General features: G+C 41.2%; 1 protein-coding gene across 3 annotated transcripts in view; it reads right to left on the bottom strand.

Annotated features, from left to right (window-relative positions):
* The window catches only part of MAN1A2 (mannosidase alpha class 1A member 2), a 164,945-nt gene that overhangs the window by 47,394 nt on the left and 99,836 nt on the right, over window positions 1-17,715 (bottom strand). For 2 of the 3 annotated variants that reach the window (XM_016223382.2, XM_087827784.1), the window contains exon 1: window positions 11,119-12,010. The exons of the other annotated variant lie outside the window; for it this stretch is intronic. In XM_016223382.2, coding sequence (XP_016078868.1) covers window positions 11,119-11,420 — 302 coding nt within the window. In that variant the 5' untranslated portion in view covers window positions 11,421-12,010. Of the gene's footprint in view, window positions 1-11,118; window positions 12,011-17,715 lie in introns of those variants that run through there. 3 annotated transcript variants of the gene reach the window in all.

Genomic DNA, 17,715 nt, shown 5'->3' with positions numbered 1-17,715 from the left:
TATGAGCCCTGGATGCCAAAGAGCTAACACTTCACACAGTGGAGGAGGAGGGAACCCAGAAAGAAAGTTACAATTTCAGGGCCAATGAGAACAGAGAAAACAGCAATCAGTAACTTATCAGTAGGCACATGGGAGAAAAAAAAGGAGGTAGGGAAGGAGGGAGAAAGGACAGAAGAGAGACACACCAGTGAAAAACCAGACCAGAGAGAGAAAAAATTAAAAATAGAATTAAGAACTAAATATTAAGAGGGACAAAAACAGAAACAGGGTGAAGGAAAGAGATAAAGAAAAATAAGAGGATGAGAAAATGTTCATGTTATATAGTAGTACATCACACTCTTCTAAAACTTTTGCATTTTGGAAATACCGTAGAGCTTATAGTACGATGGTTCTCAACTGGTGTGGGCATGACTACTTAAAACTCTCTTGAGCCCTTGTTAAAAATACAGATTCCAATTCAGCAGGTCTGTGTGATGGCCACGAACTGATATTATTAAGAGCTCCACTGATGATTCTGGTGTACACAAACATGTGGAAACCACTACTGCAGTGGACACTGGGTTTTCAGACCTACTTTGTGAGAGCTCAATATTCTCTCCATCTCTACACCAATCCACATGAATGAATACAGAAGTGGCAGTTACTATTTTCCAAATCAATCAATGACGGCTACTCCAAGGGTGAACATCTGTGGGTACAGTGACATTAATATTATCTGTTAAGACTTTTATGTATGCTTATAAAACAAGGACGGTATAGAGAATATAAACCAGATATCAAAACATATTACTATAAAACTATGAAATTAAAATAGTATGGTGTTTTGGGGAATAACTAGGAAAATCCACAGGGTGGTTAAAAAAGAAAAGAACTCTGCACATATAGTGATATATTATCATTTATTTAACTAATCCCCTGTTGACAGACATTTGGATCATTTACTATATTTCATGTTTTGGCTTCAGCGGACATTCCTGAACATTATTTTGTGCACCGATGTGAAGATTTACCAAGAATAAGTTCTTAGAAGAACTGCTGAATCAAAGAATATCTACTTTAAATTAGTTGTTATTACTAAATTGTTATTTACAAAAATTCTATTAATTTAGACTTACACCAACAGTGTTAGCACAAGATGAACCAGCTGCTCACTGTTCACCACACCCTAGGTATTACCAATCTTTTTAAGTACAGGGGGAAAAATCTAGGTCATGAAAAAGTAAATGTTTTTATAATGGCATCACAAATTAACAGAAAAATAATCCACATTTACTATAACATACAAAACAGATACACGCCAAACAGATACAAACTTCCTATCAGATGCCACCTTACTGTCAAGTAATTGAAGGGATCACGTACACACATGTAACTTTATAAATGAAATTAACTATAACCATATAGCTATATATAAATAGTTTTAGATACAAAAATACATAGAATTGTTCCAGATCTCAATTTGGCACAATGATTAGCCTATTTTTCAGATGTCTGGGTCTAATTCTTTATTGAAAAAAAGCTGCAGGAATACTTCACTTTATATTCAGATAACCTAGTCCATGTGCCAGAAATGCATAAGTTAATGACATAAATGCATATTAGAAAAAAAATAAAAGGAGGAAAGATAAAGCAATAACTTATCCGAACTCTCAAAAAATGCCAATGACCTAATAAATACATGCGCCAGAGCCTCACCTAGGTGAAAAGATATCTTTAAGAACCTGTAGAATCTGACTCTAAAGATTATATGCTTTAATAAGATTTGAACCTAAGATTTAAATGTTTCAGTAGTGTCTGAGTCAAAATTAATTGTCTACATTATTTTCCAATAATCCCCAATACTTAGTATAATGCTTAGCATATAAAAACTACTCAAAACATTTGATGAATAAGTGTGACCAATATTTTTTAAATGGTAACAGCAGTATCACTAAGGAGACGTCAAGAGATCTGCATAAGTAACAGAGATTGATTTTTATAAATACGTAAATGTCAAAAATATAAAAAGAAAACACCACATTGTTCTTTGTAATCTCCAGATTTCTTCATATCCTTTTTTTTTTTTTTTAACCATATAACTTGTCCCTAAAGTTCTTGTTAAGATATGAAGAACAAAAGAGAACAGACACTGTCAAAGGCATCTCTCAATACTAAGGTTAGGAAATTACAGTCTTAAAGAAAATTTCACAAGATCTGAGACCTGAATTACTAAAGGACTCTTGTTTTCCACAAAATCTATCCTAAAGTCTTAGATAAATTTAGAAATGTAATTGTTAATCAGGCTCAAAAATGACAACTGGAAATACTTTCATAAATACACCTATTACCTTCATGCGGGTATATAAAATGTTCAATAAATTTTACTTTTATACTTATGAAAAACAAGAAATGTATAAAACATTTACTTTTTAAATTGGTACAGATTTCATTATATAAATAATCATATACAGTAGTCTCCCCTTAGCTGCAGGGGATACATTCCAAGACCCCCAGTGGATGCCTGAAACTATGGATAGTACCAAACCCTACAAACATTGTTTTTTCCTATACACACACACCTTTTCACTTAAAGAAAGCACGTTATAGCTTCTCTTTGGCATATCTGAATTGTCAGCATCACTACTCTTTTGCTTTGGGGCCATTATTATGTAAAGCAAGGGTGTCTTAAACACAAACACACTGCAATCCCAGGACAGTCAATCTGATAAATGAGAGGGCTACTAAGTGACTAACAGACAGGCAGTGTATACAGCACTGGACAAAGGGATGATTCACTTCCCAGGAGGGACAGAGCAGGATGGAATGGGATTTCATCATGCTACTCAGAATGACACACAATTTAAAACTTATGAACAGTTTATTCCTGAAATTTCCCATTTTTGACCACGGGTAACTGAATCAGCAAAAAGCAAGTCCATGGACAAGGGGGACTGCTGTAATATACAAATGAATTATAGTCATTTATAATTTTTAAACCTTAATTTATATATAAAAATGGCATTGCTAATTCTACTTAGAATACATTTTATTTTCACAGTATTTGTGATGTCTTGGAACTAAATTACTGCACATTCTTCAGTTCCCTACTTCATAAAATTACTTGTATTTCATATGTATGAGCTGGAAGTAATCTTTAACGATTCAATCAATTTCCTCATTTCATAAATAAGGCACAGAGAAGTTAATAGCTTATCTAAATACACTCCAACAAGTAAGGACGATGCTGAAACTAGAGCCTAGTTTCTATCTATTTCTTAACACTGAGCCTAATGCTTTTAAATATTCAATGGTGCTCTCCTTCTGGAAAAAAAAATCTTCAAGGGGCATTCATTCCAATTATCTATCTTGGAATTCAGTCATAAAAGTTTACCTTGATTGCCATGGAATTTTCCTTGGAACATTTTCCTTTTAGAACATGGCTGTCATGAAGAATGAACTGAAGATTTACTTGCAGATTGGGTTTTATGACTGAATTTGCACAATTATTGAAAATGAAAATAGCAAAATGATTTTCCTTGCCAATGATATGTAGAGTCAGCCTAAATATTTTTATAAAAATTTCAAACAATAGTACATTTGCCTAGTTGTTCAATTACATTAATGTTTACCATGTTCTACTGACTAGATGTTTGGCTTCTGTGGTGCCAACCTTCCAACTTTCAGCATGATCTAAGTTTTGTGGTATCCGTATTTGTAAAAATGAGATAATACCTAAGTTACAGATCTGACATGAAGACTATAGGTGAAATGTGTGAAAACAGTCATCACACACTCTTTATTGTTCTCTTCCTTTTGTTCTTAAACAAGGAGAAATTCAATGGGAGGGCATGCAAATACCTTAGATACACTCACAGGAATAAGTATGTTCTAGATAAGATCAATACAAATTATTCCCTAATTTTAAATTATTTCCTATAAAGGGCCTTTATTAAAACTATCCTCACTCTAAGACCTCATTCTTCCTACTTTAATATCTTCTCCCTCAACTCTTCCTTGCTTTCTGTTTATACTTTCTCTTGTGGAATTTGTCACCTTGCCATGGACATCATTTATTCAATAGATAAATGCTTTTACTAAAGACATTTCAAGCACTGGAGATATAAAGATAAATAAAAGACAGTCATTTGTCTTCAAGGAGCCCATGATGTATTGGGAAAGACAGAGAAGCAAATGACTATAAATATGCAATCACAGACAATACATTAGAAAGATAACAGTACATAGAAAAAAGGCTACCTAGAGGGAGCAGAGGTAAGAGACTAAATCTATATGTGAATTTGGGCAATCTCAGCTGTTAATGGGTAAATTAACATTAACAAGAACCATGTAGATCAGAGAACACTATTAGAGAATAAGATTCAATGCATATCACCCAAAGTAATTTCAAGCATGGTTTTATAATAAATGATGATAAAAATAACATCTAATTTTATTGTTTTAATTTATTTTTATTGAATTTATTGGGGTGACATTGGTTAATAAAATTATATAGGTTTCAGGTAAACAATTCTACAATATGCTAAGTAAAATAAACCAGTCAGAAAAAGTACTGTATGATTTCACTTACATATGGAATCTAATGAACAAAATAAACTAACAAAGTAGAGACAGACTCATGGATACAGAGAACGGGTTGACAGCTGTCAGAGGGGAGGGGGTTGAGGGGTGGGTGAGAAGGGTGAAGAGATTAAGTGAAGAAAATAAAGACTCATGGACTCAGACAATAGTATGGTGATTGCCAGAGGGAAGGGGAGGTAGGGGGAGGTAGAAGAGGGTAAACTTCTAATTTTAAACTACATGTTATAAAAGCTTACATAATCTACATAAATCTATGTTAATTCAAGACTATTCTGAGATTATGTGTTTGATTCTTTAATAAGAAAGTCCAAAATAAACATTAATAAATAAGAGTAAATAAACACTTCATAGCCGTACAACACTTCTTATAAGACCCAAGAAAAATTCTGAAAAGGCTAATACAGCTTTTAGAACAAATAAATTAATGGTTAAACAAATTTTATTTCCTTGAAACATTTAACTTCATCCAAAAATACTGTTCACCTATTATTAACATTCAACTTGTGGGGCATTGTACAGTATGTCATTTCCTGGATCTTCCAATACTTACTGAACAACATAAAAATCAGGGCTTAAACCGTGGCATTCTGCATTTTAACCATATCATACTAATACTTTATTCATTTCTGACAAGAATAAAAAACATACTGATATGTTCAGTGATTTTATAATGCTGAACTAAAAAAAAAGCAAAGTTACTGTCACTTTGCTTAGGATCAAAATTAGGCTTTAAAGAAGAGTATATAAAATGTCATCTGGTGAGCAGTCCCAAACTACAGCCTCTTCTCCAAATCACTAGTAATAGTCCAGAAAGATGAAGAAAATAGTAAAAACTCAGACTATCAAAGAAGTAAGAGCCATTATGTCAGGACCTGGAAGAACTGTTTACTAACTTATAACCATACCTAGAATATACAGAACACCAAGCCTTACCTCATGAAACAAAAAATACCCAAACTACTACCCTACCCCAAGTGTAACTTATCTCAGAGACCAAGGGTCTGTCCCAAGGAGAATATGGGACAGAGACCTAGATGCAGTCAGAGTACTGTTCAACTTGCCTTTCCCAATTCTTTCCTTATTACCTAAACTAGCTAGGTTTTTGTGAGAGCAACTCCTGGAGCACAGGGGAAATTACTGCATGAGAAGCAGAATGAAAAACTGTGTTCTAGGTGGTAAGGAGTAAGACAAAAGAAATCTCAGTAGCTGTCCATGCTGCCAATTGTATTATGAATTTGGGAATGACATAAAATCTACCTCATCACCAAAACAACTGAGAGGACAAAAGACTCTACCATTGTAGTAGAATAGAGAGAAATAGACTGAGAGCTGTACAGATCAACTGACCAACTACACAGCTGAAAAGGGTACTCAATATTAAGTATACAAAAAATGTAGCAAAGGCATCTACATTACAGACTGTGGACAAATATCAAGCACAAACCAACCTTATCTTATTCCCATCTGAGTAAAGAGACGTAGGAAAAATAACCATGAGCCAATGAGGGGAAATACACCGCAAGGGAAAGTTCAGCACACTTAGAGGGTAAAGTGATGTAACCCCCCCAAAAAAGCAGAACGCACCAAGTAAAGAGCAGGAGAGGGGGAAAAAGAATGGAAGAAGAATGACATGAAAAAAGAAAATTTAAATAATAAAAGTGAGATCTTAGATCTCTACTTCTGCAATAAAAGGCCAACTGAATCAAGCAAAAAATACAAATCATGACATGAAAAACTTTAGAAACTCTCACTAAAGCACACTGTGACTTGAACTAGCCACATTTCAATTTCAATAGCTACATATCACTAATGACTACTATATCGGCCAACACAGGTTTAGAGTGATTATGTCTAGTTAAATGTCACACAGCTCGTTAGTAGAACCAAGATGCAACTTCAGGCCCTTCTAACTCCTAAGCCTATGTTCTTTCTGTTTGAGGAAAAATCAGAAGTTAACATACACCTGATCCTCAAGTATTCAATTCAGACTAACAAAACCCTCACAGGTGGATGAAACCTACTGGCAATTCAAATAAATAAACAACAACAACAAAAAAAGCCCATTTATATAATACTATTATATAAAACAAATGTGTTTCAAAAGAAATTAGTAAGTAACATTTTAATTAGGTCTATTATATACACAAAAAATGAACATGATACTTTATGTATATCAGTATATATTTATAACAACATTCATGTTTATTATAACCAATACCTGTTTTGGTTACTTTAAAATCACACATGCTAAAAATGACTATCATCAATACCAAACTATACACTTCATATTATCATCTGGAAGGTATATATTGTTTGTAAACTCTGAATTATTTATGAACCACTGAATAGAAAGGGAATATATAGGTTTTCTGATAAAAATACTTTATCTTAAATTCATGTAATATCAATTACATAAATCTAATTAAATATAATATATATTTCTTAGTAATCCACAGCCACATCACCCAGAAACTAGGAGTTATCCTGGACTCACTCCTCCTCCTCCTTTAGCCCCCCATAGTCAATTGACCACCAATTTCTGTGAAACTTAAGAGTTTAACGTCTCTTGAATCAACCACTTTTCTCTACTAATTTTTCTCCTTCACCACCACCACCATTGTGGTCTAAGCCAATATCCTCCATTACCTAGAACCTCCTGAGTTCACTACATCTCCTCCTGCGCCTCTCCAACCCAGTGTTTATACTGCAATTCATTTTTCAATAACTATGTCATTCCTGTGCTTTAATGAAAACCCTTCAATAACTTCCCATAGAAACACTTTACAAACACTCCAGGATCCTGCCTAGAGATTCTTTACTCAACAACAACCAGGTTAAATATTGATTCACTAGATTTAGTTATCTGGCAACTTAATTGAGTGGCATAAAGTGAGGAGCACAAGTCCCTCCAGAGATAGTAGCTGCTACCCAGATCCAGCTGAGTGCTGCCCTCTGAACATACAGACTTGGATGCCTCCATATCCTCTAATTTTTCAAGAAAAATCAGAAGTCTAGATTTTTTTAAAAAATAACATATCTTTACTGATTTCTGAGAGAGGAAGGGAGAGAGAGAGAAACATCAATGATGAGTGTCACTGATTGGCTGCCTCCTGCATACTCCCTACTGGGGATCAAGCCTGACCTGGAAACCAACAGGTGACCTCTTGGTTCATGGGTCCACACTCAACCACTGGGCAATACCGGCTGGGCGTGTCCTGTGCTTTAATCACTTTCCCCCCACATCTCTACTTCACTCAAAGATCTCCCACTTGTTCTAAGTTTCCAAGCCATTGCTTTCTCAAGGAGGCCTTCTCTATTTCACTGCCACCCCCAACCTTGCCCCCACTCTGGGGCCTCCACAGGCTAAATCACAATGTGTGTGCTCTGATAGCACTGAGAACAACTTCCAAACACTCATCACAGCTCAAAAACAAATTTATTCATTTAATGCCCATCACTGCCCCCCCAGATGGTCCATAAAAGCGGGGCCTTACACAGAGTAGACCTGCGACACACATTTGTTGCTAACTGGTTTGGTTATAAAATGTTCCTTTAGACGACAAGATTCTGATGTACTTCAAAAATATTAATCTGTGCCTAACTTTTCAGAAACATGTACAGTATTTAAAGGTAAGACGACTCAGAATTAAAATATTCAATTAAAACTATAATTATTGCCATGGCTGGTATGGCTCAGTTGGTTGAGCATCGTCTGGTGCACCTACAGGCCGCAGATTCAATTCCCAGTCAGGGCACATGCCCAGGTTGTGGGTTCAGTCCCATATCAAGGTGCGTACAAGAGGCAGCTGATGGATGTTTCTCTCTCACATCGATGTTTCTCACTCTCTCCCTTCCTCTCTCTCTAATATCAATAAAGACATTTAACTACAATTATTGATAATAAAAGCTAATATTTACTGAGCATTTACTAAATGCTAGGAACTATGCTAAGAACTTTGTACTATCTCATTCAATATAACAATCTGTAAAATAGATGCCATTGTCATACAGAGGTAGCAACTTCAAGTTTTAAAATTTGCTCAAAAGCACACATCTAATCAGGGTATGAATCCATGTAGTCTAACTCCAAAGCTTAAGCACTTAACTACTACAATAAACTAATTCATTAATAAAGAAAAGCCAATTCAAAAAGTATCTCTTAAATACTATGAGTAAGAAATAATGGCCATGATTTATTTTCCATTACTTATCCGCATCCCTCTATCCTGCACCCTTCTCCACACAAATTATCAATTTATAGTTTCCAAATTAAGAAAGATGGTTTTTGACCCACACTCAAATTAGGTATGCTCTTAATACAAACTAATTCTGTTACAATGCTATCTTTCTGAATTATTTTTAAATAAGTTAATGTTTATAAATGATTTGATGTTTTATGTCTCACACTTTGAACTTATGTGAATCATCTCTAACTTGAAATGCACTTCATTGATCCAATTACAATTCTTATCATTAATAGCCTGTGTTTTCAGATATGGTTAAGCAAGAACTGATAACATACTATAAGCAAATATAAAAACAACTGATAAAACCCAGAAATTTATGCACAGAGATCCCTGGCTACCTGAACTCTCACTATTTGAATTCTTGTTTTCCAAAACTCAGGAACCAAACAGATTTAAATAAATTTTCACATATATCACTTTGCTACCCAGACTCTCACTACCCAAAACTCAGGATTTGGGTCACTTACTATCCCTTGCTATCAGAATTCAATAACCAGTCTCTCACTCCAAACTCAGGAACCCAACAGTTTTGGATAGCAGCAATACACAAGCATATGTGTTCACAGGCTATATAAATTTCAGAATTCTTAAGAGATTTAAATAGGCTTTTAAAAATGTGAATAAAATGTACATATCTGTATTTTCATTCACATTCTAAATCTTAATTCTACTTAACTGAGAATTTTTCTATGTGTTTTTAAACTAGAAGGTTGCCATATATATTTTTAAACCTTTAGACCACACTTAAAATATAAAGGAAACTGCTTAGTATAGGACAGACAGAATCAAATAATGCTAATGCATGGCCATCAAGGAGCTCAAAAAATATTTTCCAAATATTTCCCATAGCTTATATAAATATCATGGGAAATAAAATTTTCAAGGAAAACAGTACTTTCAGTATTAATTTTTCAACAACATAGTTCACAGATCACATCATATTTTTCTCAAATTCACAAAGAGCAAAAGGCAAAATAAAAGAAATAAACACAAAAGAGTACAGAAGCTGAAAATGATGGAAAAAATTCCAAATTAACTTAATTACAAAATAATGGCATGAAACAATTTTCAAGTAACTACTCCATAAGGTTCAGACAACAGTCAAAGAATCAGCAAGCAAATAATAAATTAACAAGGCTGAGAAAAAGGAAAAACCACTTCTCATTACAACAGTGCATTTTTGCAAGTATTTAACTTAGGCTCACATTTGAAACTAAGCTTTCTCAAGACCTTGTGCTTGATAAAAAGTTAAAACTAATGTCAGCTGAAAACAACTCAAGCATATGATTTTTATCACATACTCAAAGATTATTTTAAGAAATAGAGAAAAAAGGGGAAACATTTAGCAGGTTAAAAAAACACACAACTGCAGGTCTGAGAAAAGGAAACTACTGTCCCAAACTCTTCTTTGATACAAATTACATAAATGATTTAAAGGGGCTGTAACTAGAGCTCCCGTTTTATCCTAATTTGGCTAAACTCTCCCAAGAGCTCATTTCAGATTTGGTGATTTGAAAGAATGTGTACCCTTTAATTGATCATCTTCTAATAGTTACTTGATACACTCCACCTCTCAATTGAGAGAGAGAGAGAGAGAGAGAGAGAGAGAGAGAGAGAGAGAGAGAGAGAGTGTGAGTGTGTGTGTGTGTGTGTGTGTGTGTGTGTGTGTGTGTGTGTGTTTTAGGGCAATATTAAATTTAAAAACATAACCAAATCTTGTCTACAAGACTCACAAAGTGATATGGCAAGATTCAATGACATCTTTAACTTTACTAATTTCATACTGAGTACCCAAACACATCCCCTGAAAATAATAATCAGGATATTTTTGCATATCAAGAAATGACAGGTATATCCTGCCATGTTTGTCTTCCTAAAAAGCTAAGATTCGCTACTAAGCTTTAATTACAAAGTGAGAGAATGAGAGACCTCTGGCAGAGGACAAACCCACAGAAGCTGTCAGGGTTCAGTATCATCTGTTTCACTGGGTGGCACAATGACTGAATGCAACACATTCTTAATAAATGAAGGTATAACATATGTCACTATTTCTTTAGGTTATCTCTGGACGCAACTGTTCCTCCCATATAAAACGAAGGCGTTGGACTTTAAATGGGGCTCGAGGAGCCCTTTCAGTCTCTGGTTCTACTCAACCAGTTTTGAAACAAGTCTCACGACTCAGGGAAAAATGACATTTTACCGAAAAAGAAAAAGCAAATAGAACAGATCCGATGCAATAAACCATACCTCGCTCTGCCCAATGTGAATACCAGAACTTCTGAAATAAACAAACCTGTGTCTATGCTCATCGGGTCCATGAATCAGGGAGGCTCCGGGGTTTTTAGCCCCTTTGCTGGCATCTACGTGAGGAATTAACACATCTTCCAAACCCAGGTCAAAGCGTTTGTGTTTTGAAGAGTCTGGAAGGAAGAAGAACGCCCCAAAGCACAGGGTGACGAAGGCACTTAGGATGAGGAGGAGAATGAACTTCTCGGACAGCCTCAAGGTAGCTCTGTGGTGCGGGAAGGCAGGCGGCCCCAAGTTCAGGGGCGGTATCCTTCGTCCAGACAGGGGCAGCAGGGCTGGGGTAGTCATCGTTTACACTCTCGGACAGAGTACTTTATAAAGTTCTCATCTTATACCAAATGTACAACGCATACAACAGTCTTCAAAACCTTGGCGAAAACGGGGAAATTCAATTTTTCTCCTCGTAAAGGGCTGTTGTGCTTTTTTAATGGGGCGCCTCTTTACGCTCGCCCGATTTCATTCAGAAACGCGTGCGGCCCCGAAACGATCCCTAGTTTCCGTCCCGCGGTATCTCCGTCGCCATCGGGCTGTCAGGGCCTCGGCGGGATTCCTACAGCGGCCCCCCTCATGCCGAAGGGTGGGTTGGGCACGCGACGCCGCAGAAAGGGTGCGAGGTGGGTTCTTCCATTCCTGCGCCCCGGCGGATGCTCCACTGCGGTCTCCCGGCCCCGAAGGCGGCCTGTCCAGATCCGAAGGGTTACATTACAGAAGGGTCACGTCACCTCCTCTGATGCTTCGATTCCAGAACCTCTCAACCTCAGTGGCGGAAAAAACAGGGTCTCTTCGGAAGTCGGCCAACAGGGAGGGCGGTCTCCCACCTCGTGGGGAAGCCGACGCGGCGGCGCTGGGCCGAGCGGCAGGAGGTCTCGGACGCCCGCGCCTCCCGACGCGGCCCCGGCTCCGGGGAGGGCTCCGGCGCTGCCCACTGGACGGCAGGCGCGAAGGGCATCCGCGCCGCGAGGACCAGCGCCCGCCCGGCCGCGCCGCCGTAGCCGCTGTCGCCGCCGCTCGGCTCTGTCAGGGAGCGGAACTTCCTCCTCGGCGGCCACTGAGAGGCCCCGGCGTGCGCCGGGAGCGCGCGGGCCCGCCCCGCCGGCGGCTCCTCCTCCTCCTCCTCCTCCCCCCCGGGCCGGCGGAGTTAACCCCGGCGCCGGCCCCCCGAGCGAGGCCGCCGCTGCCGCTGCCGCTGCCCCCGGCCGCGCCCCGCCCGGCCGCGGTGACCGAGCCCCCGCGGCTCCGCGGCGTGGGGAGAAGCCGAGCCGCCGCCCCTCGCTCCGAGAGCCCGGGGCCGGCGCCTGCTCATTCCTCGCTCAGCTCTGGCGAGGCGGCGGCCCCGGGTGCGCGGGAGCAGCGGCGCCTCCGGCGGGCAGAGGTCGGCCCGGCCGCCGGCCGCTGGCCGCCGTGAGGGCCTCCGCGGTGCCGCCTCCGGCCCCTCGCCGCGGCTCGCTCTGACGGCGGCTGCGGGAGAGGCGGCGCGTCCACACCGTGCGGGACCGCGGCCGGGTCCTGGGCCGCGGCCCCCTGAGGTCCGGGCAGCGCCGCACAGCCGGGGGTGCCCACACCCGTTGGGACGCGCCGGGGAGGGAGCCGGGGGGCGGGGGCGGCCGAACGCGGACTGGCCTCACCGCCGGGACTCGCGAGTGGGCGGCCCCGGGCGGCGGAGAGTGAGGTGCGCGCGCACGCTCCCGGCCCCGCCCCCGCCCCCGCCCCCGCCCCGCCGGGCCGCGCTCCGGCCTCGCGCCGCCGCGGGCTCCGCGCCCGCCGCCCCCGGAAGCGCCCTCCGCCGCCGTCCGGGCGCGCGAGGGGAGGCGGCCGCCCGTCGGCGCTGCCCTGGGACCCTCCCCGGTGCCGAGCGCTCCGCCGTCGCCCGCGGGGGGATGGACCCGGGTTTGGGCGAGAGAGAGGGGGCCCGGGGCGCGGAGGTTTCGCCGCAGTTACGGGTAACCGGGGCGAAGGGTCCGAAGGCTGAGGTTTACCTTTGATCGTGTCCCGTGGGGGTCTGGTCCCCGCTTCCAGCCAGTGGCCCCTCGGGCCCAACGACAAGGTCTCAGACTTCTTCCATGCGGCCCGTGTGCACGCTGCTGGGCACCCGAGGGCGCCCTCAGTGTGGAGCTGCAGCCTGTGCCAGGCTCTGTGTTCAGGACAAAATGGCCGCCTGCCCTCCCCGGTGGGCTCCTTTCTGGGGCGTCTGGCTGCAGCCTCCGGCCCCGGCCGTCTTCGCCCCTCACCGCCACCCTCCCGTGGGGAGATGCCAGGTATTCACGAGGAGGCGCCTAAACCCCAGAAGACAGCAGTGTTGTTTAAAATCGGGCTTAAAAGCTGCCTGAGTGGATTGATTCTGTTACCCATAGTATTGCGTAAAAATAAAAAAATAAAAATTCTTTGTGATACATATTCTCGCTTCCAGATTGTTTTATTCTGATATTAAGATGCATTCCATCCCCTCTGCATGTCCTTACTGATGACTGGGAATTGGAGAGGAGGCCCTTAGATGGCGGGGGAAGCGGGGAGAGTCGGCCGTGGTTGAAAACCAAGCGACACATCCTCGTGTGCATTGGCCCAACGCGAAGTACATGCCAGTCTGCACTATTTCCAGAGGCTCTGCATATCTTCCTACCTACCATGGGACAAAAGACGTCATTGTCGTGGGCCCTGCTTAACCAGATCAAAGGCATGCGAGTGTGTAGGGCCCGCGCCTGGCATCGCCCGGTCAGGCTGGCAGCAGAGTGCCCAGTCCAAGGCGAGATCTCCTCGCCATCGCCGGTCAGACTGGCAACAGAGTGCCCAGTCCAAGGCGAGATCTCCTCGCCATCCCCGGTCAGGCTGGCAGCAGAGTGCCCAGTCCAAGGCGAGATCTCCTCGCCATCGCCGGTCAGGCTGGCAGCAGAGTGCCCAGTCCAAGGCGAGATCTCGCCATCGCCCGGTCAGGCTGGCAGCAGAGTGCCCAGTCCAAAGCGAGATCTCCGTGGGCACTTGTGAGGCCTAGACGTGGGAAACCCACTGCCTTCCCCGTGTGTCCGTGCTGTGCCTCAATTTTATGGGTAGGTTTCTAACGCTGAGCCTCTCTGAAAAGAAAACGCTTCGGTTTCCTACCTTCAAGGTCATTATTTTCCACGAAGACAGTAGGGAAAACAAATATTGACCTCTGGATGAAATAGCAAGTTGCATGAGTCTAGAAAAGTAAATATGACCTAGGTTGTCACCAAATCATTAACCAGGGAGATAACCTGAAACTTGCCATCACCTAGTTGACACGTGTGACTTAAGCAGGCTCAGCCTATTAGCCCGAGGAGAAGGCTTATATGTGCCCCTTTCATTTTCTTGGCCTTGCCTGTTGTGCAAAATTCATTTTTCAGGAGAGTAAAAACATCATTATTTAAATTAGGGGTTAATGCAGTCTGCATTTCTAAAGCCATTGATGATGGTATCAATTAGTTTCTTATAATCCTACACCAGCATCAAAAAGCATGGGGTGTGTGTGCGTATTGTCTGCTAGAGACTAGGTCTGTCTGTCTCAAAGGCGTTTTTAAGGAATCAGTACTGTTTTTGTTTTGTTTTTTTAAAAAGTTGCAAATTCATAAATTATGATTTATGAGTATATAAAAATATGCATATAAAAAGATCAAAAGGGAATATTTGAAAAATAGTATAGCAGTTGTGTTAAGATGTTGGTATTACCTATGATTTTTTTTCCCTGCATGGGTGCTGTTTGTGTTATTTTTATAACTAAATAAATAATTTTAAAGAAACCTTGAGAACATTAAGGTCAGATTTCAAATAGGTGGACTCAGCTTTATCAAGGTGAACACGTGAAGGAGTCCATCTGAGGGTACATGAAATAAATCAGTAAATATATAAGCAACAGGGAAAGACCTTATTCTAGAAGGTCTGAAGTCAATATATCATCTTCCAAGAGTGGTTATGCTTTGATCAAAGGTATAAACAACATCCCAAAGTGGCCACAAGTGGTGATTTCCCTTTTACAAATCTATATAAATTAAATAGTATTTTAGGAAATTAAAATTACTAAATTCCTAACCAAGTAACATTTACCCCTACATATTTCAGATTTATAGGACCCTTCCTGAGATCCACTTATGTATTGCAATATTAAAATTACTTGTATTTGTTCAATCATCTTTACTTTTCCATTATTGAAACAATTTCAATACCCATTACACACACACATTCCTTCTAGCTCTGTGTTAATGAAACTTGAGTCATAGGCTAGAGGGGGGAAAATACAGTTGGTATGCAAAAATAGGCTTTTGATTTACTTATATAACCTGTTCCTTCTTACTTTCAACTAGTTCTCAAAGTATCCAAGGAAGATATTAGAGAAAAAATTACCAGACATGACCAGGTGTAGAGAAATGTAGGAAATGTAAAAAATATATAGGGGAAAAAATGACCAGGCTTTAGCCTTGCTCTTTCCACTCTTGCATTCTTCTACACAGTGATTTTCAACCGGTGTGTTGCAAGAATGTTTAAAACATGCAATACCTGACTATTTAGTCAGGGGCAATGACCTCTTTTCCCTTAGATTTTCAAATAAAAAAAGGACAACAGCCTTGACCGGTGTGGCTCAGTGGGTTGAGTGTCATCCCATGCGCGGAGGGGTTACTGGTGCGATCCAGTCAGGGCACATGCCCGGCTTGCAGTGCAAGGAGTCTTGGCTAATATATAGGGTGTCTTTGCATACAGGTGCTGTAGCTGCCAGTAGGATGTGAAGCATCAGTCGTTCTACAAGCACAAAGGATCAGGGACCAAAGGAACCCACTCTTTTAAGATGGCCAACAGGCTTGGGCCAGGGACAAAAGGGGGGTAGGACAAAGAGAGAGCAACTATCTTCTTGGGCAGCCAGGGAAAGAAGACCTAAAATTGAAAGGGCTGGACAGAGGTGACAACAGAGGTACATCAAATCTTGGGGCCCCTACACATACCTTCAAAATCGGATGCTCATATCCACCTTTATGAAGAACAATCTGATGCCAAAGGAGGTTAAACATTCTTTATGAATCCTCATATTGAAGTTGTTTTTAATCCACTCAAGGCAGTTAGCTTGAGAATATGTCTCATTGATTTACATATTCATCCATTAAATATTATTGAGCATGTCCAAAGATGAATAAAATATGAGAGGCAGTGGGATATAATGAAAAGAATATAAGCTCTGAAGCTAGAGTGCCCTGGGCCTACTCTAGCCTCCACCATCTACCTATGTGATCGTGGAAACACTAGAAACCTTCCATATGCTTACTTTCTTCGCCCCTAAGATTAAAATAAAAATCCATGCCTCATAGGGTTATGAGGATTAAATGAGGTAATGTATGTGATCATGCTCCCCCATAATTGGGATTCAGTAAATAGTAACATTTTTATTATAGGCGTCAGGATGAGTTAGGAGTTGGCAGGGAAAGAGGTGGGCAGAACCTGTGAAGACTTGGACGAAGGAGAAAGAGCATGGCATGTGTTAGGGGAACCTCCAGGCCCCATTTTTCCACAGGGGGAGGGGGAGGGTGTTGGAAGGATATTCCATTAGAATATAACTTTTGGCTCCTACACCACTAAGCTTCACATTCAGAAGTGCGTTTTACTTAATTGGTAAGTACTGTTACGTTCATTGACTCATTGTTTTTGACTGGATGGAGTTAATCTATTAAAAAGACCCCCAATTACTGAGGATTCATTCCCTTGTTTCTGCCCCAGACCAGTGCTAACAATGATCTTGGGTAAAGGTGTCTGCTCTGCAGACCCAACCTTTCCCTTTGGTGGGCTGTTCTGAGGCTAAATTCTGTGATGGTTGACAGTCACAGAATGTTAGCAAGCTCTTTTGGGTTACAGATCTAGAACTTTGTTCTTTATTAACTTACCTGTAATAAAGCTGACATTTAAAGAATCTCCTCTTGACTATCCTCTTTGTCTTATCTCATCCAAACTTTTTGCAGGGGAAGGAGGGAAGGGCATTCAATTAATTGATCCTCTAAAGAAACTGTGGCTAGAACATAGATTGTAGAGGAAGGGATGGTGAGAGATAAAGCTGGAGAGGTAAACAGAAAGATTTCTGCTCAAGTTGGTGCAATAAGGTCATGCTCTGATCCACTCCCTTTACTGCACACAAATAATAATAACTAAACTATACAAAAAGAAAATCAAAAAGACATAACCAAGCTCAAAAACAAATATTTTCATCAATCAGAAATGGAACTGAAGCTGCACTTAGCAAGCCTGAAGCCACAGGCTCCCAGTAGGCCTATTTCAAAAGCCAAGATTTTTGACTCCTGCAAGGGGACAGGAACCAAAGATGCTCCCAACAAGGTGGAGGATAGGAGCAGCGCTTAGTTCTTGAAGTCAGGCGCTTGTGAAAGGAGGCTGGAAATAAACAGTTGCCAGCCCACTGTTTAGGGAAGCAGAAGGACAAAGACACGGTCTTGGAGTCAGGAGCCAAGCCAAGCAGCTGGCCAGGTGATTGGTTCTGCAATATCCCTAACGTCACTGTGGGGTTGGAGCATCAAAATGCCAACATTAGCCCAAATGCTAGAATGGAGGTCCAGGGAGGCAGGTGGAGGCAAAAATCACTGGA

This window comes from Miniopterus natalensis, chromosome 19, assembly GCF_054644295.1.
Source record: "Miniopterus natalensis isolate mMinNat1 chromosome 19, mMinNat1.hap1, whole genome shotgun sequence".
Lineage (NCBI taxonomy): Eukaryota > Metazoa > Chordata > Mammalia > Chiroptera > Miniopteridae > Miniopterus > Miniopterus natalensis.
Note: the sequence above shows the minus strand (reverse complement) of the source record. Positions and strands in the feature narration are given on the sequence as shown.